Genomic DNA, 27,356 nt, shown 5'->3' on the forward strand with positions numbered 1-27,356 from the left:
ACCGGATTAAAAACTAAGCCGGACAGATTCAAGACAGCAGAGTCCTCCCCGTCCCTCCTGTCACTCATAGGCTGAAATCTATTCAGCTTTCTTCCTTTTCAACTTCCAATTAATGGACTATGTACACAGGCTTCTATTTGAGGCCTGCCTTTATTTGTCAAAACATGCATTAACACCATGCTACTAAAAGAGACCCTGCCTTAAATTGAGAGAGGCTTCCATTTGAAGATGTACTGTATTATAATCTGGTCTGATTACACTCAAAGATTGCATTTCAGCCATTACAACCCACGTCCTGGCTGAAGCAAATCACAAGGGCAGTTCATTTTATGACATTTAAACCTCAAAATGTGCAGCCTAGGTTTAAAAATGCTGGATTACCCCCATTAGTGCTACAAAAAGTCCAAATTATGCAACAGTATGAGGGGAAAGAAGATGAAAGTCCTCCAGGATTTGTAAAAAACGGCAAATTTAAAAACCCTTCCTCGTCTGCCTTTATTAAGAGAGCGTGGATGTGCATGAGCATATTGACGGTGAAGACAAAAAGTAAAATATTCAAATGTCTGCCTGAAAGCCTCAATTCTGTCTCCATTTCATTGCCATCCCTCTGACTCTTACCTCTCCTCCACTCTCTCTCCATATGCTCCCATCTGTGAGGTGCTTTGCTGCATCTCCTGTTCTGTCCACGCATGCACACACACAATCACACACATGCACAATCACACACACGCTCACCTCCTTCACTCCCACCCCTCCAGCTGCAGCCCCAGCCGGCTCCACACAAAGGCAGGCCAAATGTATGCTAATGAGAGCCAGGCCAATGGTGGAGCCGCACTCATTTTGAGAGGAAATGGCTTTCAATAATGGCGGCCCCCGGGGGGATTTTGCACAAAGTTCAGCTCCACTTTGAAAAATGCATTCAATTCACCGCTGTGTCTGCTCTCTCTTTTCTCCTGTTTTTCCTGCGATGGAAAAAAAAAAACATTCCGGGAATATATTTGCGTCCTCTCCTCCTCCTCCTCCTCCTCCTCCTCCTTCTCCTCTGTATTTACGCTAGCAGGAGGGAGTTGGAGGAGCGTTGAGGACCGGGATGTTGTGATTTATCTTTGCAGGAACATCAGAGACAAGAACACAAAACATATGAGTTTGAATAGTGTTTAAACTTTATCTGGCTCTGCTGCTGAGGAAGTGTCCCCAGCAGCGTGTTCACTGTACCACATGCATTTCAAACACAAGATGTCCTTTGGGGTTGGACCTAAAAATACTTCAAAGAGGAGATAAACAACAGTTTCATAACAATGAGAATATTTCTGGAGGTGATGGAGATGTCTGAACCTGACTTCTCATCTTCACGTCTGATGGTTTAAACCACAGAGTGTGACGGCTGCAGCTTCTCTTACGCCATCACTACCTATGATCTTTATTTCAGCCTGAACCTGCTGCTGCTGCTGCTCTCAGAGAAGTCTATATTATATTTAAGGTCATACTTGTTTATCTATCATCAAGTGGAACAGGAAGCATCCTGGTGTTAAAAATACTGAATTTTAAAATGCTGGAGAACAGGAGAAATGCAGCTTGGTTGCTTCCTTTCTCACATTATTTGATGATTCTCTTTTCCAATCAATGAATGATAAAGAAGCAAAGTCCGAAGATTAAGCCCCGGAATTACTTGTCAATTAAACTACATTTTTGTGTTATTGTAGGACTGAAATGCCAGTCAAATGTGTCTTAGCTGTAGTGCAGCCTCCCTTTAATAACCATGGCTGTAGCTCTGGTTGACCCTCTACAACCCTGATCTAAAGGAGACACAAAGCTAGTTTAACAACCTCTGTGCTTGCACCTGAGCTCATCTGGGCACTTTTTGCGGACGAGTTTACTGAGTTTGCTTCCTTATACATCAGCCACAGAGCCATCTTTCTAACTGGGAAGACTTGACTAGTGATGCAACTTAAAAATAGACGTGAAGGTTTATTTTTTCCAGCATTATTTTAAACCTTGGATGAAGCCTAAACCAAACCATTATAGACCTATCATTTCTGTGCAAAATGCCTGAGAGGTTTTCATATTCTGGACTTGTTGCGCCTTTTTATGACAGATAATGTCTCCCTATATAAACAGCACTGACTCTCCTCTGCTCAGCTTTACCGTGCACAGTTTGGACTGAGCTGTCAAAGGTCCTCAAAGTCTCCCTCAGTCTGTTTGTCTCCATTTAGGTTCGTCTCCACAGTCACAGTCAGCTTAACTCTCCGTCCCTCTGCTGCTCCGTCATGTCCCTCCTCCTCTCCGCCCGTCTCCTCCCGCCTGAGCCCTCATGATGTGTGCGCTCCGTGGTGCCTGTCATATCAGACGGGGCAATAACCCGTGAAATGACTGTTCTCTTTTTCTCACTTTCCCCCCCTCTCTCTCTCCATCCCTGTCCTCTCTTTTCCCTCATTCTCCTCCACTCACTTTCCTCGCCACTCCACGCTCCACTTAGCTGTGGGGCCGCTTACATCGCAGGTAATAAAGTCAGGTAATATTCAGCTGTGATGTGTGTGTGAGTGTGTGTGTGTGTGTGTGGGTGTGAGTGTGTGTGCTGCAAGGAAGAGGAGAGGTGTTTGTGTACAAGGCTAAGTTGATGAGAGGACATTTTAATAGTTAATGGAAAGAGCGTGTGCAGTTCCATGAAACACACACTAGAGGTTATACATCCTTTGAAAAGCATCCTCTATGTGTGTGTGTGTGTGTGTGTGTGTGTGTGTGTGTGTGAGAAAGAGAGAAAGAGAGAGAGAGAGATCCTCCTGCCTGTGCCCTAATCTCCGGAGAGTTGAACGCTCCTATTCCTGGGATGAGTAGACACTCCCAAGACAAACACTCCAGATTTAATTATAAGCTCCAAAGAGGATTAGTCTGTGCTGTGTGTGTGTGTGTGTGTGTGTGTGTGTGTGTGTGTGTGTGTGTGAGAGAGAGTAAGGGGAGACACAAAGAGAGGGAGGGGCAAGAAGTTATCCCTTCATTTCCTGCACTGAGGGGAAAAAAGGACCCTAACAGACTGGTCTCACCTGGGCTGTGTGGGGTACTGACGGTCAACCTCTTCGTAGACTCTCGCAGGGCGGGATTCAGCTCCTCTGGGGGCCACCTGTGAGGGGACACATGACGAGACATTTAAATTTGGATTCATACAAGTACAAAGTCAAGATACTGTCATTTAAAGTCACACCCCCCTCACCAGAGGTCTTTCAGGAAGAGATTTAATGTGAATGAAAACACGTTAAATGAGCTTTGTGCAGATGTTAGGCCTGCTCAAGGAGCTAAGAGGCTGTGGCTGGAGCCCACACATGTCCTCAGGCTTTATTTTTAACCTCAGTCATATTTCACCCAGCTGGATATTTAACTGTGGATGTATATGAAGTATTTAAAGCTCTGATGTGTTCGAGTTCAGCCCTGTGGCTTCAGTGGAAACGACAAAACAACAGAGGAAGAAATAATGTGGTAACGTAAACACACGGGATTACATGTAAGCACTGTGCCCCTCCAAAGAACATGTGTGTGTATGTTTCATGCAAACACATCAGTCACATGAGGAAGAAATTACATTCAGAGCGAGCTGTTGTGAAGGGGGGTCTCCAAAGTCGGGTCTGCAAACACCAGGAAGTGATTGATGAAAGCCACATCCCCAAACAAGGGAATGAGTTTCAAAACAGTGTGTACACAAAAGTGTTATCAGGTAATTTTCCATCCAAACTGAAACACCCAAACAGCAGAACAAAAAGCACAATCCCTTCTTCTTCTTCTTCATTGTCTTTTTCGCTAGTAAACAGCTGTGGATTAAGGCGTCATGTGGGGAGGGAAGGGAGTTTACTCAGCTTGGTCTCAGCAGGATCAACTTCTGTTCGGTCACCTCCTGCTCTTTAGGATTACTTACAGATGGGTGACAAATTAGAGGAGAAACCTGAAGAAATAAGCAGAGGAACTTACACCTCGAGTGGTGTTTGCACTCTACACGGCCATTAAAACCTGCGCTCATTTATTTAACCATTTCAAAGACCTGTTAGTTTGTTGATGTGTCACTTTTTTGTTTTAAACAAAGGCTGTATAAAATATGGACGTAGACTCAGTGGCGTCATACATAGGTTATTGCATAGAAGCTTTGAAGCCTGCATTCTTGCACTCGCAGCAAAACCAACGCAGTCCAGTGTTTGCAGCCCTGAGTGTCCTAAGTGCGAAGATCTACCACTCTTTTTTTGCATCTGCTGAAGATAGTCCAGCTTTTGCACTCATAAAGGTGGCTTCTCCATCAAGGACGAATAAGAATCAAGAGGGGGCGGAGTTTAGATAGCAAATTTGTCCGATTTTAAGGTGCAGAATTGCGGCAAATTCCAGGATATGACTTCTTTCCATTGTTTGGTGTTTTCTCTTTAAGAGTACTGAAAACATTAAGCATATAGAATTATTTTAAACACACAAACACTCACTATTAATGAAAGCAGGAGTCCTGCAAGACAAGTTTGTAATCTAGCGCTTTGAATCAGAGGTTGTGGTTGCTATCAGTTGGTGTATTTCTCGTCTGCAGACCATCGTAGGGAGGCCGTCATTCTCATTTGGTGTGAAAAGTAGGGGAAAAGCAAATATGTAGAGGAACAGATGTGTTTCTTTAAGTGTAGTTGCATAAGAGAGAGAGTATGATCTCTGGTTACAACAATAAAAGTGGGTTTAAACAGGCCGTCCCTGCAGGCAGGCGAGGAGGGAGGCAGGGGGAGGCAGGGGGGGGAGAGAGAGCATACAGTTTCAATTATCTGTAATCTGGGTTCACATACAAACACAGGCTGTTTACTCAGTGGACATTTCAGCGGTCAAACACGCCGTTCACCCCTGCAGCTTTACATACACACACCAGTATGACGGTCAAACACACAGAGGCAGCCGTATGTACAATAACTGACATGCACGTGTGTACATAAGCCATCACGGGTTTGGCAGACGCAAACACGGATATCTAAAGAGGCAAACAGAGACACGTTTGATCCTGGCTATCAAAGACCAGCATACACAGAATTTAATATCACACACTCTATAAGAGGCTAAATGAGTCCGCGCAGGGAGCAGACCATTCTGCATATGAGCTCGACTCATCCTGCATGTCGATGGAGCCGCGGAACATTACCAGAGATCATTAGCATGTCTCTGTAATGTAGCGAGCTGTAATGTCTCTGAGTGGGAGCGCACATCAGACTCAAGGCTGGAGCTCCAAAGTGCGTGTGTGCATGTGTGTGTGTGTGTGTGTAGGGGTAATATTATGGCGCTCAAGGGAAGGCGTCTGTGTGTTGGTGCGCAGGTTTTAATATGATGTCGGGAAGTGAATGCTCCATCTTTGGATGTGTGTGTCATTATGCAAAGAGATGCATAATGTGAGGTAAAGGGGACATTAGTCTCAGCAAGACGCGGGGACTCAGGTGGAAGACCTTCAGCGGGTGTGTGTGTGATGCGTGTGTGTGTGTGTGTGTGTTGAACAAGGTGTAATACATCTTCTGAGCGTGACGTGGGGAGAGGGAGAGAGTGACGAGGAGGGGAGGAAATATGTGTTTAGATAGAACGAGGGGAATTCTTTGTCCAATGATTGTATTAACATAATAGCCTGAAGCCAGGGGTCTGCTTTATTAACTTACACACACACACACACTCACACATGCAAACACACACACACACATGCACACACACTCACAGGTTTATTATAAATGTCTGTTGTATGGATGTGTTTCAAGCAGAAGCCCATTTTCCCAAATTAGACATCGAGCTTCAGTGCCAGATGATGTGCCTTGTAATACTGTTGTGGCTTCCCACACACACACACACACACACACACACACACACACACACACACACACACTCTCTCACACACACACACACACTGGCGTAAACAAACACACAAAACAAGTCTCACTCTCACCATGGCAACTGGTGAAACAGGGAAATGAAATTCACCCGGGTTGGGAGCGAAGCGAGCAGTCAGACGTCTGAGGAGGAGGACGGTTTCAGAGCAGAGATCTCAAAGTGGCGGCGGGCGGGCGGTGATGACATCATTATTCCTACGCGAGTTCACGTCCTCTTCCTGAACCTGATGACATCACACACAGCGGCATGTGTGTGTGTGTGTGTGTGTGGACAGGTAATGTTTATGTGCTGTGCGTCGACGGTTATCAGAGGGAGAGTTAATGTCTTGAGCAGACGGGAGCTGACGGAGAGACACACACACACACACACACACACACACACACAGAGACACACACACACACACACACACCCACACAGAGACACACCCACACACACACACACACAGCAGGGAGTTTCCTTCTTCTCACGAGTGTCATGTGACTTTATTAAACTTGGAGTTCACTGCGGTTGAATCTGCCATTTCTCACTCCCCACCCTGAGAGAGAGGCCGTGGAGATTCTGGGTTCTGATGTGACGAGAGCTGGAGCAGGTTTGTGTTGATTCTGGCGCCCCCTGTGGTCAAAGCGGTACATCGTACCTCTGCTGAGCTTGCCTGATACATACAGTATGTAGGTTATGTTGTCTGATATAGGGACTCAATCTGCTTCCTCATTAACTTTAAACTAAAGATGCATGATGGACCTCATGTGCGTGGGCTGCTGCTTCTTTAAGCTAAAAATAAGAGAAACTTAACGTCAGAGTTTTGTTTCCTGAAGCCCAATAAATCAGCCTGAGACTATTTCATCATCAGTAAAAACTCCTCAGAGCATTTAAAGATAATATTGGACCATTTCTTTCAAACGCCACTTCTCCTAGGAACATTTTGACACTTAAATTGCACATTCAGTTTCACAAATCCAAATAAGAAATAACTTCTCCTGCAGGATCTGGCGACTCGTATTCTTTATTTCATTAGAGAACAGATACGTCTTCAGCAGTTGGTGCTTCAGACGTCTCTTTTCAACACATTTAAAGGATTCTGATGAATACTTTTTTTCGCTTTTTAACCTTTTAGAGGAGGAAATAAACCGTGATTTGCCTTTTCTTGTCATGAAAGTTGCACGTAGTGAGTCGTATTGGAGGAGTTTTAAAGAGTTCATGTTGCGTTTGGCCTCGTGCATTCATCAGTGATATCTAAAACTCACAATCAGCAGATGCTCGATTTGCTTTTAATATTTTCTAATCAGAGGAATCAGGCAAGCTTCAGCTCGGCCGCACACACACACACACACGCTCTCAAAGTGCATAATTGTGTCGAGTCATTGCAGGAGTTGCAATCCACCAGCTGACAAACGCTCTGACAGAATACTTGGCTCGTGTGTGTGACTGTGAATGAGCAGAAAGTCACTTCTCCATTTTTCCAAATTAGAGAGCCGAGCTTTGACAGTGCCAGATGATTCGTGCTGGAGCACACACACACACACATACACACACACACACGCTCACACAGCAATCATCTCTAGCAGCACAGCTGTCGCATTCATCAGAAAGTATTGCCGGAGCTCAGGAAATGGATTTCTTGGAGCCCTTTTGGCTTTGCTGTAAATTTGCGATGCTCATAAATACAATAAGCCTCAAATGAGAGTCCAAGTGCTTTGACACAACGCCTGAGCGCCGCTTTCATCCTGCGGCTGAGATGCACAGATCTGCTTCTTCCAAACCACTTCTCCTCCTTTCAGATGGCATAATTAGCCTCCTGTAATGCCATCTATCCCTCCTCCTATCCATCCATCCTGCTCTCCCTCCCTCCATCCATCTCAGAAGCTAATTAAGCATGTGTCTGCGCTCAGCACGGAGCCTCTGCCTGGCACCCCGAGACCACCTCCTGTTGGCAACGTCACCCCCACGCCCTGCATCCGACTGGCACCGTGACGTGGATCAGGTCCCGTATCCACACTCCCTCTCTTCCCCTCCCTCTCGATGAGGTGATGCTGACTCCAGCGTGGGAGATAAGAGGACCGAGCTGGCACAGGATGGAGAAGTGACAGAAGTTTTTCAAGATGTGAGCGCTTGGATGGAAAAACAAAGCTGAGGAGAAACTTTTGAGCCGCCGAGTCTGAACGCTGCTGCCTCCTGATGTTTGACAGTTTGAGGAAACCACACCCACACAAGAACATGTGGACTGTGGACACTGACTTACACACAAGACTGCATGTTTGCACGATGCAACATGCTGCTGGAACATCTCCAGGGGTTTGCTCAAACACACTCCTCCTTTCACCTTCTTCAGGTGTCTCTCTTTTATTTCCTCAAACAGATTTCTAAATATACACTGGTCTTGTGAAGTATGCCTTGCTGTTGTGGACACAAAATAATAACAACTAAATCTCAGGAAGGTCAGAGCTTCTTGTTCGCTCCGTCGTGAGGTGCAGCCTGTTGGCGATGAAGGTTACTGCTTTCCGAGGCTCTGTGTGTTTCATCTCAAACAGGAGGCTCACCGGCCCCCCAAGTGTACACTAAACACTCCCACACCTGGACCCCGCTCACGCTGAGCTCGTTAGCAGCAGATGGTACACACACACACACTGAGGGACCAAAGGTTACACACACTCAGACTGGAATGCAGTCCATTTTGGTAATGGGCCAATCTGCTGGTAATTGTGCTCATTGTTAGTGTTTGCTCGGGCCTCCACTCCTGACCTCAGGACGGCGTCTACATTTACATACAGTCGGGATCAGAACTCAGAGAGACGGTTTAGTGTTCCCGTGTGAGGATGTAACAGGTAGAGCTCGTTAGCGGCCTCTCCATTTAATGAGATTTTCACACTTTAACTGCAGAAAAACAACGTTTTGTTCATTTAAACTGAACCGTTAATGAACAACAACGTTTGGACTTGTTTTGTTTTGGACTTTCAACTGAATTCATTCATTTAATTAAGACATTCTGATGGATTTATTGCACCAGAGTGATTAAACGCACTCATATTAAGACTTATTATGAATGTGGTGAACATGCACTGAGTGAAAACTTAAAGCTACTAACTAGTAAGATTCAACGACACAATGACAGATCTTTAAAGATGATAATATTGCATGCTCAAGATAGTATTCTTTGTGCACAATATAAGTATCTTGTTCAGTACAAACTATGCCATTACTTTGAGTAAGTAGAAATATACAAGCTCTCTCATTCATAAAAGAATCACAGCAATCCTGTCAGAGGACAAGCCAATCATGATGGACAGAAGTTTACTGCCACATGGTTTTGTTCTAGTGATTCCAAACCAGGATATAGTGTGCCTTTTCTGCTTCTGTTTCTCTAACTGACTGATGACTGAGCTGTTTCAAAAGAAGACAAAGTTCAAGAAAGCTTATCAGGAATAAGACGCCGTTTACAAGACAAGACACAAGACATATGAACAAACAGAACGGAGGATAAGTTGTATTTTTTGACTATTTCCAAAACAAATGAGACAGAGATAAAGTTGATTTGAGGCGATCTGAACGAATGTTTACGTTTTTTATTGCTCTTACATAATTTGTGAAATTCCACGCTGACTACTTTATCTGTGCGGATACAATTTCCCAGTCTTTAAATTTCAAACTGTTGACATGAAGTCCAAACACTTTTAAAGTGTTTACAGTCAGCAGAGCACGAACACGTCCACAGGGATGTTTCACACCTGCTGAGAAGAACAGGAACGACACGCTCTAAGACAATAAGTTTGGACACAAAGAGGTCCACCAAACCAAGTATTAGGGAACCAGGAGGACGTGCACGTGGCTGTGTTTTGTGAAGCTGTAATCAACTTGCATCTTAAAGCTCTTCCATGTGTGTGTCTGTGTGTGTGTGTGTGTGGCCGTGGCCGTGGCAGTGGCCATGGGGTGTTGTTTATTTACTGAATCTGTGTCCATGTTCCTCTTCCCCCTCTGCAGGTTTGTTCGCCTCCCCGCCGCTCACTGAAATAACATCCAAATACCCCTGAGAGCGTGTGTGTGTACTTGTGTGTACTTGTGCCCCTAAAGCTTTGTCACAGGGTGTGTGTGTGTGTGTGAGTCAGTGAGAGCAGGTTTGTTATTCCTCTCCTACAGTCATGTAACGTGTGTGTTCGCTCGTGTGTTCGCTCGTGTGTTGTCACAGATTTGAGGATGTGGGGGTTGACGCCACCACCAGTGACGGAGGCTTTGAAGAGCGGATCCAGCTCCTCACGCTCGCTCAGACGTCGTGAGGGTGGCGTGACTGACCTTCAGATACTTTGATGCAACTCCAGATCCTCTGTGAAGAGGTTCTCTGGTCTTAAAAGGGGGCTGTTCACTGAGGTCTGAGTGAGGGAGGACGAGTCACGATGATGATGAAGTTTTGAAGATTTGAATGGAAATGGATCGACCTTCCAGCCTTTTCAGTCCGCAGTTCTCAGCTCACATGACAAATTAAATGCCTCTAGTATAAGGAAACTACAAAAAATGTACATTTTTAACTACATATTTAGTAACATATGATGACAAATATCAATATTGAACATTTTTCCCAACAGAGCTCTCCGTTAAAAGCTTTTTGTTTGTCTGATTAGAGAAAAACAACATCCGAGTCAGACGGGGAGCTACTTCAGTTTGTGTTCTCTTCTGCTGTACACTTCCTGCTCTACCCTGATCAGCATTGCGGTCCCGAGTCTGGCTTGAAAGCGACCCAAACTCCTCTAGTGAAGCGAGGCAGTAGCACCTCAAAAGAGAGACGCACACTACAAGCTGACCCCGCTGAACTCCCCCGTCTTAAATTCAAACACCAAGCGGTGACAAGCTTTGAAGTGGGAGCGAGCACAAGTGGGGAGGAGAATGGGAGATTTCTATCAAACCTGCAGACGGATCACACTCTGCAGTTTGCCTGTAGGCCAGAGACAAGCTGCGGGGATAAAGACACACACCAAATCAGTCCCTGTAGGCCTTCCTAGGCCCAGATGGGGAGGAGGGAGAGGAGGGTGGAAAAAACAAAAAGATCCACACCCGGTTGCTGCGCGGCATTGGAATGAAGAGACTTAAAACGAAAGAGACGAGTGTGTTGAGCCTCAGGGATGAGCCGAGAGACAAGGACAGAGAGGAGGAGTCCGTGGATGGAATCCCTCATCGTGACTTTGCAAAGAGAAAGGTGTGATACGTGAACGGGGGGGGGGGGGGGGGGGGGGGGGGGGGGGGGGGGGGAACTCTTGATAGCAGCGCGTGGAAACACGATGCATGACTGAGATGTTCGCTCTCGTCTCTGCGTCTCCCCGGAGTGCGAGCAAGAGTTCAGCCTGTGCAGGAGTCTGAGCCTGAGTGTGTGTTTAAGGCTGGGAGAGAGGAGTGTTGGCAGTGATCAAACACAGACATGAAAGAGGAGAGGATGTCAAACAAACCAGGTGGTCAGCAAGTATGATGGGATGCAGGAATCACGGCGGAGAATAAACCCTGCAGTCACTGTCATGGCTCTTCTGTCTCTGCAGTCTTTGGAGGTAGAAGCTGGCATCACATTTATCTTTGGAGTCTAAAGAACTACAGATGATGTATTGATCTGATATCAGCACTTTTTAAAATCGTCAGCCATCAGCAAGTAACCGATGCTAGAAGCTGATGTGTGTCTGTTGTGTTGCATCAATCAAAACGCCGGCGTGCTCGTGTTCCTGACTGCTGATTCTGAGAAGTAATTTTACACGATTTGAGAAGAGATGGGATCCTGTCTTCGCCTCCCTCCCCTCTCTCTGCCTGTCTCTTACTTTAAGTCTTGTCCCATTAAAGTTACTAACCATAGACCTTTCTGGAGTCCCTGAGCTCCCTTGTCTCGTAGGTTCCTCTGGATCTCTACCGTGGACGTGCCAGACTCCAGCGACTATCTGTCTTATCACTATCATCTCTCTCTCTCTTAACCTCCCTCTATCCCCCTCTCCAACAGATGTGTGTAACTTGCTAAATGCTGCAAAGTGCTCTGCTCATGGTGGATTAAGATGAGATCAGACTGAGTCCTGTCTGGAAGATGGGACTGGATCCTATCCTGTCTTGGTGTTGGGTCTTTGTTAATAATAGAACATAGAGGACAGTCAAGACTGGCTCTGTTTGGAAAGAGTGCAGGACGTTACAGAAATTGTGTATTGGGGGGGAAAATGGTGGAATATGGACAGAAGGAGGAGGAGATTATGATGGAGTGGTTTGAGAAGTTGCATGGATGTGAAAGTTAGCCATAAATTGGTTTCTCTTCAGTGGGAAAAAGCTGCTCCGAAATATCCAGCTTTATATATGTTTAAACAAGAACTCCTGTAAGACTTTCAGGCGATGCTTTTGTTATTTATAGAGCATGAAATGGGTGGCAACCCATGCAGAGAAGGTGTCACCTCATTCACTCCCAACCCTGGACCTAAAATAATCCTGCCACCCTAAAATAACAAACTACACAGCTTTAAAGTTGGACCGATCTTTGCACCTCGCTTTCATTCCATGACATCGTCTCCAGTCTTATTCCTGCTCTATCATTTTCCTCCTGTTCGGCGTGTTTTCCAGGAGCAGGTCACAGGAGCTTGTTCACAGTAATTCTAGGTTGTACCATTCAAACACTAACTTGCGGTGCTGCGTGTGTAATTACACGGGCCAGAATAGCACCGAGCCCGGACCCAGGGAGTCAGGACCGGCCTTTAATCAGGACAGATGCTGCTGGTGTGTGTGTGTGACTGAAAATGCAGTGTGTGTGTTTTATTTTTCATGCCGATCTTAGAGGGGGTCAGGAGGAAACACGGGTCTGTAGTTCTTCTAATTACGGCGCTTTCTCAGAAAGTTTTCAGAGTGTGCTGCCAGCTTGGATTTGACTGGAGCGTCGTAGAGAGAAATTAAATCTGAATGCAGCTCTGGTTGGGTTTACAGCCCTGTGACGGTGACCGAGTGTGTGTGGAGGGTGAGATTTTAGATGCTTGTGGCGTGGTACCTCTTAAAAGTTGGTTATATAACGTTTGGAGCGGTCTTTGTGTTTCTGTATATGTCCTGTTTGAGGAATTCATGTGTTTTTAATCTGAGGCCCTATTGTCACATACTTTTGGGGACTGAATGGAGTGCTTCAGCCGACAACAATGGATTTTTCGTAGCAAATAAGCAAAAATAAGTTGAAGAAACATGTTTTTTTTTTAACTGCTGAAAAGCTGACAACATTATTCAAAGCTTCCCTGCAGAGGAAGACAAGTTTTAAAGAGTAAGATCCATTTTTGGGAACCAGAAACAGTCATCCCTTTTCATTCCTGGATTCCATTTACAGAAGAAGTCATTCTACCTTGCAGAACAAAGACATTGCCTGTCCAACCGAACACAAAACACGCTCTTGGCTGCAGCATTAAACCACCAACTTCCATCTACTGCAAGCTAGAATGACAGTTTTTATGAATAGAGTCTGGTGTCTTTCAAGAAAACAATGCAATAGCTGTTTCACAGCACGACAAAAAGGTGCATGTCTGCAGAAGTACGGTCTGTAAGGATGCCAGAAAGATTTGATGTCAATCAGAGACGGATTAGAAGCACTTCAAGCTGATAAATCTGAATGCACCGAAAGTATTTCTTAAAATGTTACAACCTGTGTCTATAAATGACCCCGGTTAAAAGGTGGCGGAATTCCCCTTTAATCTAACTTCATATGGGGGAAAGGTGCTGGCTCTCTCTGTCCTCTCCATCAGTGCAGGTACAACCTTAAATGAGCACACTCTCTCTAACACACACACACACACACTCACTCACACACACAGGGCATATGCTAACCTGATTAACACCAACATTAGGCTAACATTAGCGAAGCCTCCTTCAGAGAAACACCCCCGGACCAGCTGCTCCCTCTCCCTCACTCTCTTCCATATGCACAAACGAGCATTTCCGCCTCCCACGCTCCTTTTTTTTTCTCCAAGTCATCTTCATCTGTGAGTCTGCATCATATCAGCTTATTGGAAAAGTTTATGATCACTCAACGAGTGAGAGTGGAGGGTAAGAAAGAAAGAAAGAAAGAAGGAAGGAAGGAAGACTCAGAGTTTTGCCAAATGAAAATGGCTCTAACTCTGATTTATACCTCAGATCTGAGCCAGGTGTGATGAGCCAACGGTGGGACGGTTACATCTACAGCTTCATCCCAAGAAAATATATAAATAAGGAAGAGATAAAGAACAGTGGAGCTGCCTCATAAAAGTCAGTGATACAACTTTAAGTAGAGTCCACCAGCTTTTTATTCGCGCAACCTCTACCCTTCTGTTCCCTGCGTTCTCATTCGCAGCGAAGCAGGCCATAAACGTTACACTTAGAACAACCCTGCTGAGGTCTCTGTTTAAAAGGTGCTAGATTTTTTTGCAGGGGTTAAATCTTGAGTGATTTTTCTGGACATAGGATGTCAGGAGGGGCTGCGAGCTGAGCTGAAACAGAGGAATTTGAGATCTGAAGGCTTCTCTACCTCTAACAAACCAACCTGTTGATCAAACCAGGTAAAAAAAAGCTGCAGAGCATGCAAAATCAGAGTCTGACCCTCTTTGGCAGGGATTTGGGCGCTGTGAGCTGAGCTGCTGCTACCTTGTCATTAAAAATCATGGCGGTACAACTAGAAAGATGACAAAGTAGTCCACTGGGGTGATGGTTTGACTTAGTGTTTAAGTCTCATGCAAAGAGGTATCATCCTCAAGTAGGCGGCCTGGGTTTGCAGCCTCTTTCCTTCCCGTCCTCTCAGAATAAAAATATAAAAGTGCAAAAACATAACTTTAAATAAAGATAGTAGTGCACTAAGAAAGTTCAGTGCCACCACCTGCAGCTGGTGCTACTCTAAAACTTTGCTCTTGCATTTTACGTCCGCAGAGAAAGGACTGGAATGTGGTGTTGAACTGGAGAGAAGAGCACAAATAGAGTGAGCCTCAGAGGAAACAGAGACACATTATCTTAGAGGCCAAACTCTGAGTGAAATGCAGCCGATAAAAGAAGCTTTTCTCCTGTTCTTGCACTGATTTCTACCAAAGTTGCATTTTATCATGCCTTCTCTGCACAGGAGCGATTGAAGCAAAGATTTAATATCCCACTCTGCGACGAGCTCCTGTTTTTCTACCACTGACCCCACCTGAACTGCTTTCCACCACCTCCTTTCCCTCCTTGTTTGTCCTCCTCCCCCGCTTCATTCCCTTGCTCGTTTATGTCAGCGCCTCCATGAGTCCGTCAGTTCCTCCGTCCCATCTGTCTCCTCCTTGTGCCAGCTTCTTCCCCTCTCAGATGTGCCATTTCTCATCCTTCCCTTCTTCCCCCTCAGGCTCCTCTTTAAGTCTTATTTGGTTTGACTCTGCTCTGTTGCTCCGTCATGTTTCCATCTCTTCTTCCACCCTTTCTTTACACACATATGTCTGACTGGCTGCCACTCCCCTTCCTTTTACTCCTCTCCTCTCTTACTCTCTCCCTCAGGTCTCCCTCTTGTCTTTATAAGCAGCTTTCTGCTGGGCTACACCATTTTTGTGGCAGCCTCCCTGCAGCAGGCGCACAGCATGCACGGGCTGCCAGCACATCCATTACACCTGTTCTCAGTGTGAGTGTGTGTGTTTGGTGAGTGAGCCTGAATTGTTCGCAGCAGAAGGTGTGCGGTAAGAGGAGGCACTTGTCAGGTGAAAGCAGCGATGGCCGGTCGCTGGGGCGCAGTGACTCACCAGTAAACAAAACTAAATGTCAATATGTTTCCTCACCGGGGCTGCAGACACGTTTTGAAGGATGTTACTGGGGCTGCAAAGAAAGGAGTGGATATGGAAGAGCAAAAATAATGCAGTTCCACAAGTGGCCAATGGGGGATAGCTCCTACAGCGAGTCAACCCCAATAGAGCCTTATGTAAAAACGCCCAACAGCAGAATTTAACATTTGCATCCCACAAATAAATACTTGCGGCTAACGTCTTACAGTCCATGCATCACAAACTTTCTGACTGCATCCTCTGACGGAGGTTTGGATCAGTGCTCAGATGAATATGTGTGCATTCATTAGGACTCTAGGAGCAAAACCCATCGGGGGCTTTCGCCTGTGGGCACACAAAGCGCCCTGCACAGATCACCACTGCCTGCCTGCGTGTGTGTTTGTGTGTGTGCGTCTGCGGGTGTGTGTAGGCCATCGATCACGGTGACAGGCCGGTGCGTGTTTACTTAATGATGTGGGGGTTTATTTATGAAGTGATGGCCGACGTGTGGGAGGGAAAAAAGTGAGAGAGTTGGGGGGAGAGATTGAGTCAGCCTGAGGATGTGACATTAAAATATCATCAAGGTGATGGATGTCCACACACACAACATTAGAGAGAAGTACAAAAAGCAGCTGCACAACGGATGACAAGTCGTATCTGGACTTGTTCTGTTTCTCTCTCTCTCTTTCTGTGTGTGTGTGTGTGTGTGTGTGTGTGTGTGTGTGTGTGTGTGTGTGTGTGTGTGTGTGTGTGTGTGTGTGTGTTTTATAATGACTGGAGTGTGTAGTAGTGTGTGTGGCTTCTTGTGACTTCTGTGTTCATTAAGGTGTCACATGTGCTGCCACTGTTGTTTACGACTCACAGGGTAATGAGTTGGAGATAAGATGCATGAGTTTGTGTGTGTGTGCGTGTGTATGTGTGTGTGTATGTGTGTGTGTGTGTGTGTGTGTGTGTGTGTGTGTGTGTGTGTGTGTGTCTTTGTTACACTTTTTTAACTCCTCTGGTTCACTGAGGCATCACTCATCTCGGCTGACCACATTCTGCTCGGTCAGCTTGGCTGCACATACAGTCCATTTACATTATAATAAAGATATCACACACACACACACTCACGCTCTCACACACACTACAATACACAACTACACAGTGTGTGTTTGATGTGAGGCTCTGCAGGTGTTGAGCTGTGTCAGAGAGGAGGTAAATGAGTCAGTCTGTGCAGATGTATCTGTTAGATGTCCGTTAATCACCACTAGGGGGCAAGTAGGCCAGGAGTGAGGGACAGGATGAATGCATGAATGTGTGAGAGGGACCATGTCTTCAACTGAACCTTTACAGATGATCGGTCAGCTCTCCTTTTTTATTCAAACCAACATTTTTTTATTATGATTCATGCTGATGGTGATTTTGCTAGATGTGCTGAACTTGTACAAAGACTACGGGACTGTTTCTGATCTCTTTGATGACCTTATAGTCCAGACTTAGCCTGAATCCTGTCCTGGTTCAGCTCTCAAATATTAAAAACTGAGTGGAGGTAAAACTAGAGGGTAATACATTTCACCTAAACTGGAGTTGAGGTTTGAAACCCATGTAGCTTCCTGTATTGATCATTTGAAATGTTGGTTACAGCTGCATAATAGGAAATGTGGGCTCCAGATGCCAAACAGTGATCATGTTAAGGAACATTACTAGATGTGCAGGTTAATACAGCATGCATAAATGGTTTAAAGGACGACTAAAAGGCTTTTATACATAATCTGATAAAACAGAAATAGGCAAATCTTTCAAACTGAATCAACAGCAGAAGAAGAGGATGTTATATTTCAGGTAAGAGTGCACTTTAAGAGCTTAAAGCAAGAAAAGAAAAGGACAAATCTGACTGTTTCATTTGTAAGAGTCCTCTAACTCTACCCTGCATTACTTACATTTCCCTTAAAGGTCTAACAAATAATTCAGCTTTGATACTCAGTAAATGAATTTAAATATTAAATCTAAAAGTCTCTCTACAACAACGTTCAAAGTTATCCGGACTCATCTACTGGAACAAAGAAAGTCTATAAAGAGAAACGCTCCGTGTAGCTCTGCAGCTTAATTGGCCATCAAGGCATTACAGAGAGCTTATCATTAGCATATAGAGAAAATAGACAGGGAGAGGAGGACAGTGTGATTGTCATAATTACATGTGTGACCTATCCACAGACAGGGAACACGGACGACGGGTCAAATTAGAGACATAGAGATGGACGGAGACATGGAGCAAGAGGAAGGAAATGAGGACGGGGACATGGAGACTGGATTTAGCAGCACACACACAGAAAGTCTACCTCCAGACAACCACTAAGAGAATAAACACAGACGCAAATAGATATCCTAACCAGTCTTTTATCCTGCTTTTGTTTATGTCAGCTCAGGTTAGTGTGTTAGTCTCACACACATCCACCTTTTCAAATCACATAAACCGCTCAGAGGGAGAAACGGCTCTCCTGGCCTTGTGTGGAGAGCTCGGAGATAGAAAAAAAAAAAGCCTTTTTAACCATTCACGGCTGCAGAGGTATAAAAGAGCAGCGCGGCGTGGTGATGGAGGCGGCTGCTAAAAGGCTGATCACCCAAGGACGAAGCAGACGAGTGAGTGAGCGCCACGCTCAAGTGGTGTGCATTTACGCTCCTCTCATACCACAGAGAGAGAGAGAGAGAGAGAGAGAGAGAGAGAGGAGAGAGAGAGAGAGAGAGAGAGAGAGAGAGAGAGAGGAGAGAGAGAGAGAGAGAGAGAGAGAGAGAGAGAGAGAGGAGGTAAGTGTTTGTGGAGTGATGTGCTGGTGAGGGAAAACATAGACACTTTTAACTCCACTTTGTCAGCACCTGAAGAGTAACAGCCATCAACGTAAACACTGAGGCACTCAATTACGTCTGAGTTTAGTCTCACAGAGATATTTCTATATAAACACTCAGGTTCTTCTGATTTATCATGAATACTTAGAACTTATTGTAAATATACATCAGCTTATAATGCACAGGGCCTTCTATGGTGGTTATGAATGTCACAACAATGACAACAATATACGATGAGGAACGCTTCAGGCATTCAGGTGTGCCAAAGCAGCAAAAGACTCACTGAGAGTTCCAGAAAGTTCAGTTTCTGGTGAGTCTCAGTTTCACTGTAAGTAGTAAGTTACACAGAGGCTTCACTCTGGCTTACTTCAGTAGCATGGACTAGAAAATGGATCAATTTCCTTCGGCAAACTGGCCCAAAGTTAGCTGATACAGACTTTGGTGATTCTCAGTTTCACTGTAAATAGAAAGTTACATAGAGGCTTCACTCTGGCTTCTTTAAAGAGGCATTGACAAGAGAAAGGATTTACTTGCAATTAACAAACAACAGACTTGCAGATTTAGATTTTGTGCATTTAAAATATGTTCCTTTGTTCAAAAGGGCTTTGAAGTAGCACATTTTTATCAGAAAGAAACAGCAGCCAGATGTAAAAAAGAATTAAATAAATCAGCTATCATGTTGTGCTTCAATACAACACTCATTATCATCTATGCTGCTTTTATTTTGAACCAATATTACTTCCTGGGAGTTTCACTGTTTCTATTCTCACTGTCTGCGTGATTGTGTGCAGGGTGTTTCATTATCAGGCTCCTCAGGGGAGGAACCCACCGCTGCGTTCTGAGGTGGACACCGCTGCCTTCTTTTGTGGGGTAAAATAAGACCCAGATAAGATGTGAAGCCTCACGCTTGCTGCGCTTTAATAACGTTAAAGTTCTGATACTGACTGAGTCGAACCCAGGCAGAAACACGCAGCAGCACAGGAGATGTGTAATGAGTGACGAAGCCCTTCAGGCTCTCAGAAAGCAGCCGTGGTGAGTGTCTGAGAGGGTCTAATGAAGACTGGTTGGCGGGGCTTCATTGCTCAATAAACAGAGACTACAATAAGCGAGGAAGCGAGCGCTGCAGGAGGCAGGTTGTGTCAGGTGATTGGGTATCAGCGATGCTGGCAGGAAATCCATCCCATATTTCCCAGATGCCTCTGCTCCTCTCTTTGCTCTGTTGTGTCATTTATTGAAAAATACATTTTAGGAAATGCCTCCACAAATCGCTGCAGCCAGAGTCAGTGAATGTGGATCAGATCAAAGTGTGATTTTCTGCATCCTTGGGCACGCTATTAAAGAAATCCTATTCTAAAATGCCTGATAAATGGCTATCGATTTCCATGGTGAGTATGCCGAGTTTGAGAGTGTACGCAGGCGAATGAAATGATTCCTCTGGCCTGATCAATACAGGACATTTAGCAGAGCAGTTTGGCTAGAAGAGGCAACAACAGTGAGAGATTTCAGGCCATTGTTGTTCTGTGGGAAAGAAAGAAGGGGGGACCTTGTAGAGGAGGACAACGACATGAAGAAAAATGGGAAGGCCAGGGGGTAAGAGCATAAGAAAGGGAGAAGGTTGTGGTATATAGAACTAAAGGGAAGGGTGGATGGAAATGTCAGCGGTCTAATAGATCTCTCCATAAACTAAATGAGGAGGAGAGCGGGCGCCGCCTCGGTGGCACAAGGCACCTTAAAATGTTAACAAGAGAGCTGGAAATAGCCTGAGAGGCACAGAGGAAAAACAAGCTGAGCTCACAGGAGCAGCGAGGTGTCCAGGAGACCAGGACACACATATTTCCTTCATTTTAAACTACATGCTCAAAGATGAGAAACAGAAGAGCTATGGTTTAAAACAAAATCCTGGTATGAAAATCACACATGCACACTCACCCGGTTTGGGTCGTAGTCCAGGACTCTGCGTCGGGCTGATTCTAGCTCATCGTAGCCTGGAGCAGCTCGGGCCTGCTGGTGCTCCCGACGCAACCCCTGGAGACGTGGATCACTGCAGAGAGACAGACAGAGAGGTCTATGTTACAACACAGAGCATGGGAGTTGCTGGTCTACCACTGCCTGGGTTATGTAGTTCAATGTAGTTATGTAGTTAGTGTTTTGTTGTTGTTCTGGATCTGGACTAATCTTAATCTCAATCGATCAAAAGCTAACCTCTTTTCCTCAACTCCACTCTGTCCCACCTGTAATGTTGTCAGATGATGTAAATAAACACCTTAGAGTGTTAAAGGCAAACGGGAGAAGTTCAATCAGGTGCATTTACAATAATGACTACATTGCAGACTCCAACATATGCTGAAGAAGGCCCAGCAGTGAAATCTAAATGTGCTTTTCTTTGTTCATTTGAAGACAAACAGACTTCCTTCAGTCAGGATGTAGAAAGTGAAGAAAAGCACGGTGGTATATGGTGCATCAACTTTTCTTCTTTGTTATATCCACTAGTTTATTTTCTCTCTCTTTGCAGACACAACCCCTGACAGCTCAGGAAGACTGACAGGCAGACAGATAATATCCACAAAGCACTGCCTCTGAGAAAACATCAGGGCCTTGACTGAACTTTCTACAGCTGACAGACAAAACTAAGGTGGACGGAGGGAACAAAAAACACAAACGTTTGATGGATGTGCCTTATACTTAAAAGTCACACAGGGCAATGCAGTGCTCTCCTCGATTAAACTCTGCAGACACATCGGCGAGGCAGAGCATAAATGATCCCGCTGACCCTGATGTGACGGTAAAAAATACAGAAAGTCAAATACAAAGAAGGTGAAAGAGATAAGAAACTCAGGACAGAATGGGGACAAAACTTAAAGAGAAACATCATCATGCTCACTGGACCTCTGTGTGCGATAAGCTGCACACACCTGAGAGTACAGAGCTGCATGCATACACGCACACACACAAAGAGAAACTGTGCGTCTGAGTGAGCATAATCCCTCAGGATGTGCAACCAAAGTATGACACAGTGCTGTCGTTTATCTTGTTTACTGGCTGCATTGGAAACGGGTATCTAATATTGACACTGATATCCTGTTATTTTCATCCCCAGGAGATACACACTGTACGAAAACATCCGAACACAGACAGAAGAATGTAACACAACAAGAAAAACTTGCCTCCCTTCCTCAACTCAAACCCTGAAAGGCCTTTGTCTGACACATAAACACCCACACAGGCTTCATCACCGCCGCATTGTGCCTCACATCCTAATGGTCTGACCTCCAGGCAGATATTGACCGAGTGGTGGGAGAGAGAGCGCGGCCGAGAGACAGAGAGCAGATAGAGAAGTTCATTAGTGAAGTACATAGCTTACATGTTTAAGTCTCTCCTGTGACCCTGCCTTTAATTAGAAAATCTGGCGGAGGCTCAGAGTGTGTGTTTGTGTGCGCAAAACAACCGAGGGAACATATAAATGTGCGAGTTAATTCCTGTAATTTGCTATACGGGACCGACTGTAACGCTGTGTTTGTGCACGTATATGTATACGCACCCTCATTTAATACAGCCGACCTTTTGTACAACTCAGCGGGGAGAGAGGGCTGACTCATAGAAACTTCTTCAGTGCTGTGCTGATCTGCAAAGTGCAAATATATTTGTTGGAAAACTCCAGGGTTGATAAATGGAGCGAAATAGAAATGTCAAAACTGCAGTTCAGTGTTTGTCCACTTGAGGCTGGCTCCAGAAGTGAGCCGGTCTTCATTAAGCACCATGTTAAAACAGCCTGATCATTTTGTGGTCAGACAAATGTGCAAATGTGGTCTATTTGATTGGCTAACAGGTGCTGTGGTCTGTAGAGCTATGATTACTTAGCATTCACCAACATGGTTACACCTGACTCAAACAAATACAAGGGTTACAGACATGATGTCAGGTTTTAAGGTATACAATATGACATGATACTCTTAAGTATCCCTTAGGTGAATTAGCAGTTCATCTGTTCCCCTTTACAAAGTAATCCTGGTTAGCACACAAGTTTACAGATCTTTTAAAAGTTCCGGTTGGTTTCCACACACCGCTAATCAATACTAATCTCTGCACTCTCACTTCCTCCCTCAGTGTCCTGCAGAGAGCCTTACTGTTAAGATATTCATGCTTAATCTCCTGTATTATTTATTTATTCACTTATCACCTATTACTCGTACTCACGCTGCTGCAAACCAGCCTCTCTCCACACGCAGACAGACCCTCAGAGAACGAATGCACAGAGCCAAGTTAAGCTTTTTTTCGCCCCTCTTCTACAGAAGCCATTAGCCAATCCCTCGGCCCGTAATTAGAGCTGCCATTTTGATTGAGCGTGCGTGTCGCTCTCCAAATGAAACAACACTGTAATTATCTCATTATGCCTCGGCCTCCATCACTGACAACGCCAAATATTATCATATTAATGGCTGAAGACTGAGGCTGATTCGGGATAAAACATTAGCGGGAGGAGGGGGAGTGTGGAGGGGAGGGAGGGGGGTGTTGAGGTTTGTGGAGTAGCACTTTGACAGGTTGACAATTCAGCAGGCTGCTTTCCAAACAGTGACAGAAGAGGGAGACATGAGTGTGTTGATGTGTTTACGCACACACATTTGCGTGTCTTCTCCTGTGTGTGTGTGTGTGTTCAGAGGGAGACAGGTAGGCTTCCCTGTTGTCATCAGCAGCTAATAACTGCTGCTGATTGCCTGTCTGCAGGCCTGAGGCCAGTTGCATAAACAAAACAGCGTTAAGCTTTTGTGATCTGTGATTTTTCCACAGAGGAGCGTGATACGAGACTGTCTGTGACACCGGGAAAGGGGGAGCAGCTGTATTAGAATTAGCTGTTGTGTCTAGAAATAAAATAAATAATCATGTCGGTGTTAAGAGCAGGAGTTTCTCAGCCGTATTCTGGGACGTGCTTTAGTTTAGGGGTGAGTTGTGAGCCTTGAACGAGACAAATCTGGGTGCTCATGTGTCTGGTTTACCTCCTGCTACTTCATCCTGCTACTATAGATGTGATGGTTGAGCTCGGCCAGTTTGCAGAGACTCATGAAACCCCCTCTGCTGGTAACTTGTCCTACATCTAGGTTTATTTATTGAATATTATACCTCTGTTTTCTTTGAATGCATGATTATGAACTAATGAGGCAGAAAACCTCACAGGACATGAAGAATGGGGGCTAATTCTCAATCCTGTCGTGTGCAGTCGGTGACAATGGCGGCTGCATTAGTGGTCATGACTTTTCATGAGGCTTTATCTGAATTTTAGTGCCATCTTTGAGGTAAGGCACTCTCAATTTATTTTTGAAAATCAGTTGCAAATGTGCACAGGACATAGCTCACTTTATAGATGATATTAAAGTATTAAAAGTGTTTTTTCTTGCACCAAATTTTGCAGCAGTGACTGTGCAAAAAAAGGAAGCAATGTAAAAAGAAATGCATATTTGGATCCAAGTTGGATGTGCATCTATCTACATCCATCTTCATATCTCTCTAAATGTGATGCAGCAAGGTCTTGTAAGTTCACAAGGGCATCAGCCTGAGTATATAACATGTAAATAGACTGCAGCCAATCAATAAATCAATAAAGTCTTCTTCTGCTATATTAACTGAACCACAGAAATTGACACCACTTAAGTCAAGACGTGTTTTTCCTTCAAGTATCATATTTCATCTATATTTCAGAGCGTCTGAATATGCCCGTTGATCTGAGAGCGCTCTGGGAGAAGAAAAAGCTGGAGGAGGATGGAGGCTGCAGGAAGAGAGGCAGAAGATGAGACACAGGAGCAGGAAATGAAAGATGCATCAGACGACAGAATGAGAGCAGAAACCAAACAGCGGCGCGCAGACGGCGCTGCAAACTTGGAAAAGAGTGAAAGAAAGAGCGAGGGAACTGGAGTGAGAACAAAACTGTCTGCTGTATGAAAGCGAGCGGGAGAGAGTGCGAGGACAGCATCTATCCCGTGGTGTTCACCAGTGTGGGGGCAGACTAATTAGGAAGTGTGCGCCGCCGCCGGCTAGTTTGGCGACTCCTTCTTGCTGCGGCCAGCTGATTTAAACACAACACACTGGGGGGAAACAGCTAAGGCAGGCACTTTCTTTCTCCGCCGCCTGCATGCTGGAGGTAAGCAGACATCAAAGCTCGTGGTCAGTCTTTGGTTTCCCGGAGTACTGGGATTACAGTCGTGCAGAAACCCAGTGGAGCTCCGGGCTGAAGACAAAGAGCCTTTCTACTGCTCCTCTGAAAACATAAAGAAAATACATTTTAAGACTGTTGTGACACAAACTACAGTTTCTGTAGACGAAGATAATCACAGAGATGTGATGCACTGAAGAGCAGGGATGACATATCTGCACCAGAAGAGGCCTGAACACTGCTCTCTGAGTATCTTAAAGGACATGTTCACACAACTAAGATTGGGACCTACAAAGGACAAGTCTGTGATCCTGATTGTGAATGGTGCAAAAACAAATGAGCGACAAAGGCACACAAAAAATCTAGTTGCATGCAGGTTGATAATCTAGCTTCCGTTCTGGTTCTCCGTCCAGTTTCTCAACTAAGAGGCCGAGCTAACTGGGACTAAAACTCTTAACTAACACGCCAAAACACTGAGAGACTGAACCTCATAAACCAGACTTCATCCCAGATCTGTTTTCTGTTTTTAGTCACAACCACAAAACTAAACTTGATCTATTCTCAGCCCGACTCTTGCTTCCAAAACTCTTTTAGTTCCACTAAAGAGAAACTGGAAGCTCCCTGAGAGCAGAAACTTTAATTGCTCACAAACAAGGAGCAGAAGAAGACACAAATGACTTAATGTGCAGTCTGCACTAATGACGTGTTGTTTTCCAGCTTTCTCTCTTTGAGCTCTTCCTCTGCCAGGTGCAGGAAAACAAGTCGAGGCATTTATGTTTAAGTAAACAACACAGAGAAAGAGTTTCTGCATCTGCCTTAATGTGGAGTTTCTCTGTGGAGGAGGAAAACGGTGCGTCAGTGTTGCTCCAAGATGGCGGAGGGAGAAGAAAAACCAACACTGCTCGAGACGTTGAAAGAGAAGCAGGGAAGCTACACCCGTAAGACCTTGTAGCGTTTTTCCTACGATGATCCGAGCCCGTCTGGAGGGATTCAGATTTGTCACAGTGTCAGGTAAACTTTAAAGGGGTGTGTTCTTTGTGCTGCAGCCCAACTCCCTCTCTTTACATCTCTCCGTCTCCTCTCTCTCTCTCTCCCTCCTCTTTCATCTCATCTCCTTGTTTCTTGCTCCAGCAACAAAGAGCGCCTTCTGGCTAATAAAATTTGACAAGCATAGCTAACCTTTTTTCTCCACAGGTCAGCCTCTAGCATCGCTCTAATCAAATGTGACGCCCATCACAGCACACACCTGCCATCGACGGCGTAATGAAAATGTCCAACGGTAAATTAGGGAGACAGAGCCGGGAGTCCGCCGGTGAGGGCCCTGACAGAAGACGAAGAGAGGGAGGGAGAGGCAGCATGTCTCTGTTAGCAGAAGTATGCAAACACACGCAGAAGTATTCACATTAACCTTCAAAAACAATCGGATAAAGCTTTATTAGCATTAAGGATTTCACAAGCACACACCTAATCCCGCGTGTGCAGCATAATGAGCTCATTCCTCTCTGTGCATCGTTATCACGGCGTAATGTAACAGATGAAAGAAACAGATATGTTGTTCCCTTTGAAACAATTTAAATTTGCATGCTCCAGCTCTGAGAGCGTGCTTCGGAGGAACTCTGGAATTTGCACTTCAACATATATTTATATATTTATACACACACACAGAATAAGTATGATTACACCTATGATTCCTGCACAGTGCGAGAAAAACCCACAGGACCACACACGGTTGTTGTTGTTGCTAGGCTACAGTGGCTTTCCTCACAGACATATTACATGTGGGTGGCAGTGTGTGTCTCTATTTTTGACCATGTGTGTGTACGTCTGTGTGAATGAAAGGCCCGGGCGTTCCAACCTCACTGCTGGCCGTGTGTGTTTTAACAGATGTACAGACTTTGTGAATGAGGAGGACGCAGGAGGTGAGGAGGAACAGACGGTTAAGATGATGTGATGGGTGTGATCGAGGAAGGGAACTATAGCTGCTTGGACTTACCTCAGAGTAAAACTAGCATTCTGTCAATCAAAGAAACATATTTATTAGAGTTATCCTTCCTTAGACTGTACTGCTATCAGTTAAATATTGTCTGTAGCACTCGAGTCCAAGACAAATTTCCCTACAGGGGTGGTTTCTTATAATTTAAGTTTCTAAGAGACAGAATGTGCAAACAGACCTCTCTCATCGCAGGAACACTACATTTCTCTTTATCTGTATCACATGCAGAGTCAAAGAAAGGCTCTTTATCTGACATGCTAATGCTCAGCACTATCTAATGTACATTATAAGCAGGCGAAGCGAGGGAGAATGGACAAGTGACACATTAAGAGTGTAAGAGAGACTGAAGGAGAGGGGGAGAGGAGAGAAAACAGGCTGGTAATGAAGTACCCACCACTAGTGGATGAGAGCTAAAGTGGTCTAACAGATCTGTCAGCCTGCTAGACTGTGGCTAATTATCCCTCCTCCTCCTTTGTCTGCATCTTCTCCTCTGTCACTTCTTTCCTCTCAAATTTACTCTGCCTATCTAACACCATTTCTCTCTTTCTCCCTCCATCTTGGCTTTCTACTTCCCTCTTTCTATACGCTTTCTCTTTTCCCTCCGTCCCTCCGTCTGTCACTGCTTTCCATTCCCATCTGTCTCCTTTTTTCCGTGTCCAACCCCTCCGTCTTTTTGTATTCGCTCCTTCCCCGGATGAGATTGGGCGTCTGGGGCTTAGTTTTTGATTTGCAAGTCAATAGTAATTTCTGTCAGGCAGTTTAGTTGAGGGAAGTTTTAATGTGGCCTGTATTATTTCATACAGGA

The 27,356-nt window shown here is 45.0% G+C and overlaps 1 protein-coding gene across 11 annotated transcripts in view; it reads right to left on the reverse strand.

Moving 5' to 3' along the window:
- The window catches only part of LOC117808245 (partitioning defective 3 homolog B-like), a 140,549-nt gene that overhangs the window by 11,742 nt on the left and 101,451 nt on the right, over positions 1-27,356 (reverse strand). For all 11 annotated transcript variants that reach the window (XR_004630192.1, XM_034677874.1, XM_034677875.1 and 8 more), the window contains 2 exons: positions 20,346-20,457; positions 3,042-3,118 (listed from right to left, as the gene is read on the reverse strand). Coding sequence is in view for 10 of the 11 variants with exons in the window: in XM_034677874.1 (XP_034533765.1) it covers positions 3,042-3,118; positions 20,346-20,457 (189 nt within the window). In the remaining variant the exon portion in view is untranslated. The remainder of the gene's footprint in view (positions 1-3,041; positions 3,119-20,345; positions 20,458-27,356) is intronic.

The sequence above is a fragment of the Notolabrus celidotus genome, chromosome 24 (genome assembly GCF_009762535.1).
Source record: "Notolabrus celidotus isolate fNotCel1 chromosome 24, fNotCel1.pri, whole genome shotgun sequence".
NCBI classification, from domain to species: Eukaryota; Metazoa; Chordata; class Actinopteri; order Labriformes; family Labridae; genus Notolabrus; species Notolabrus celidotus.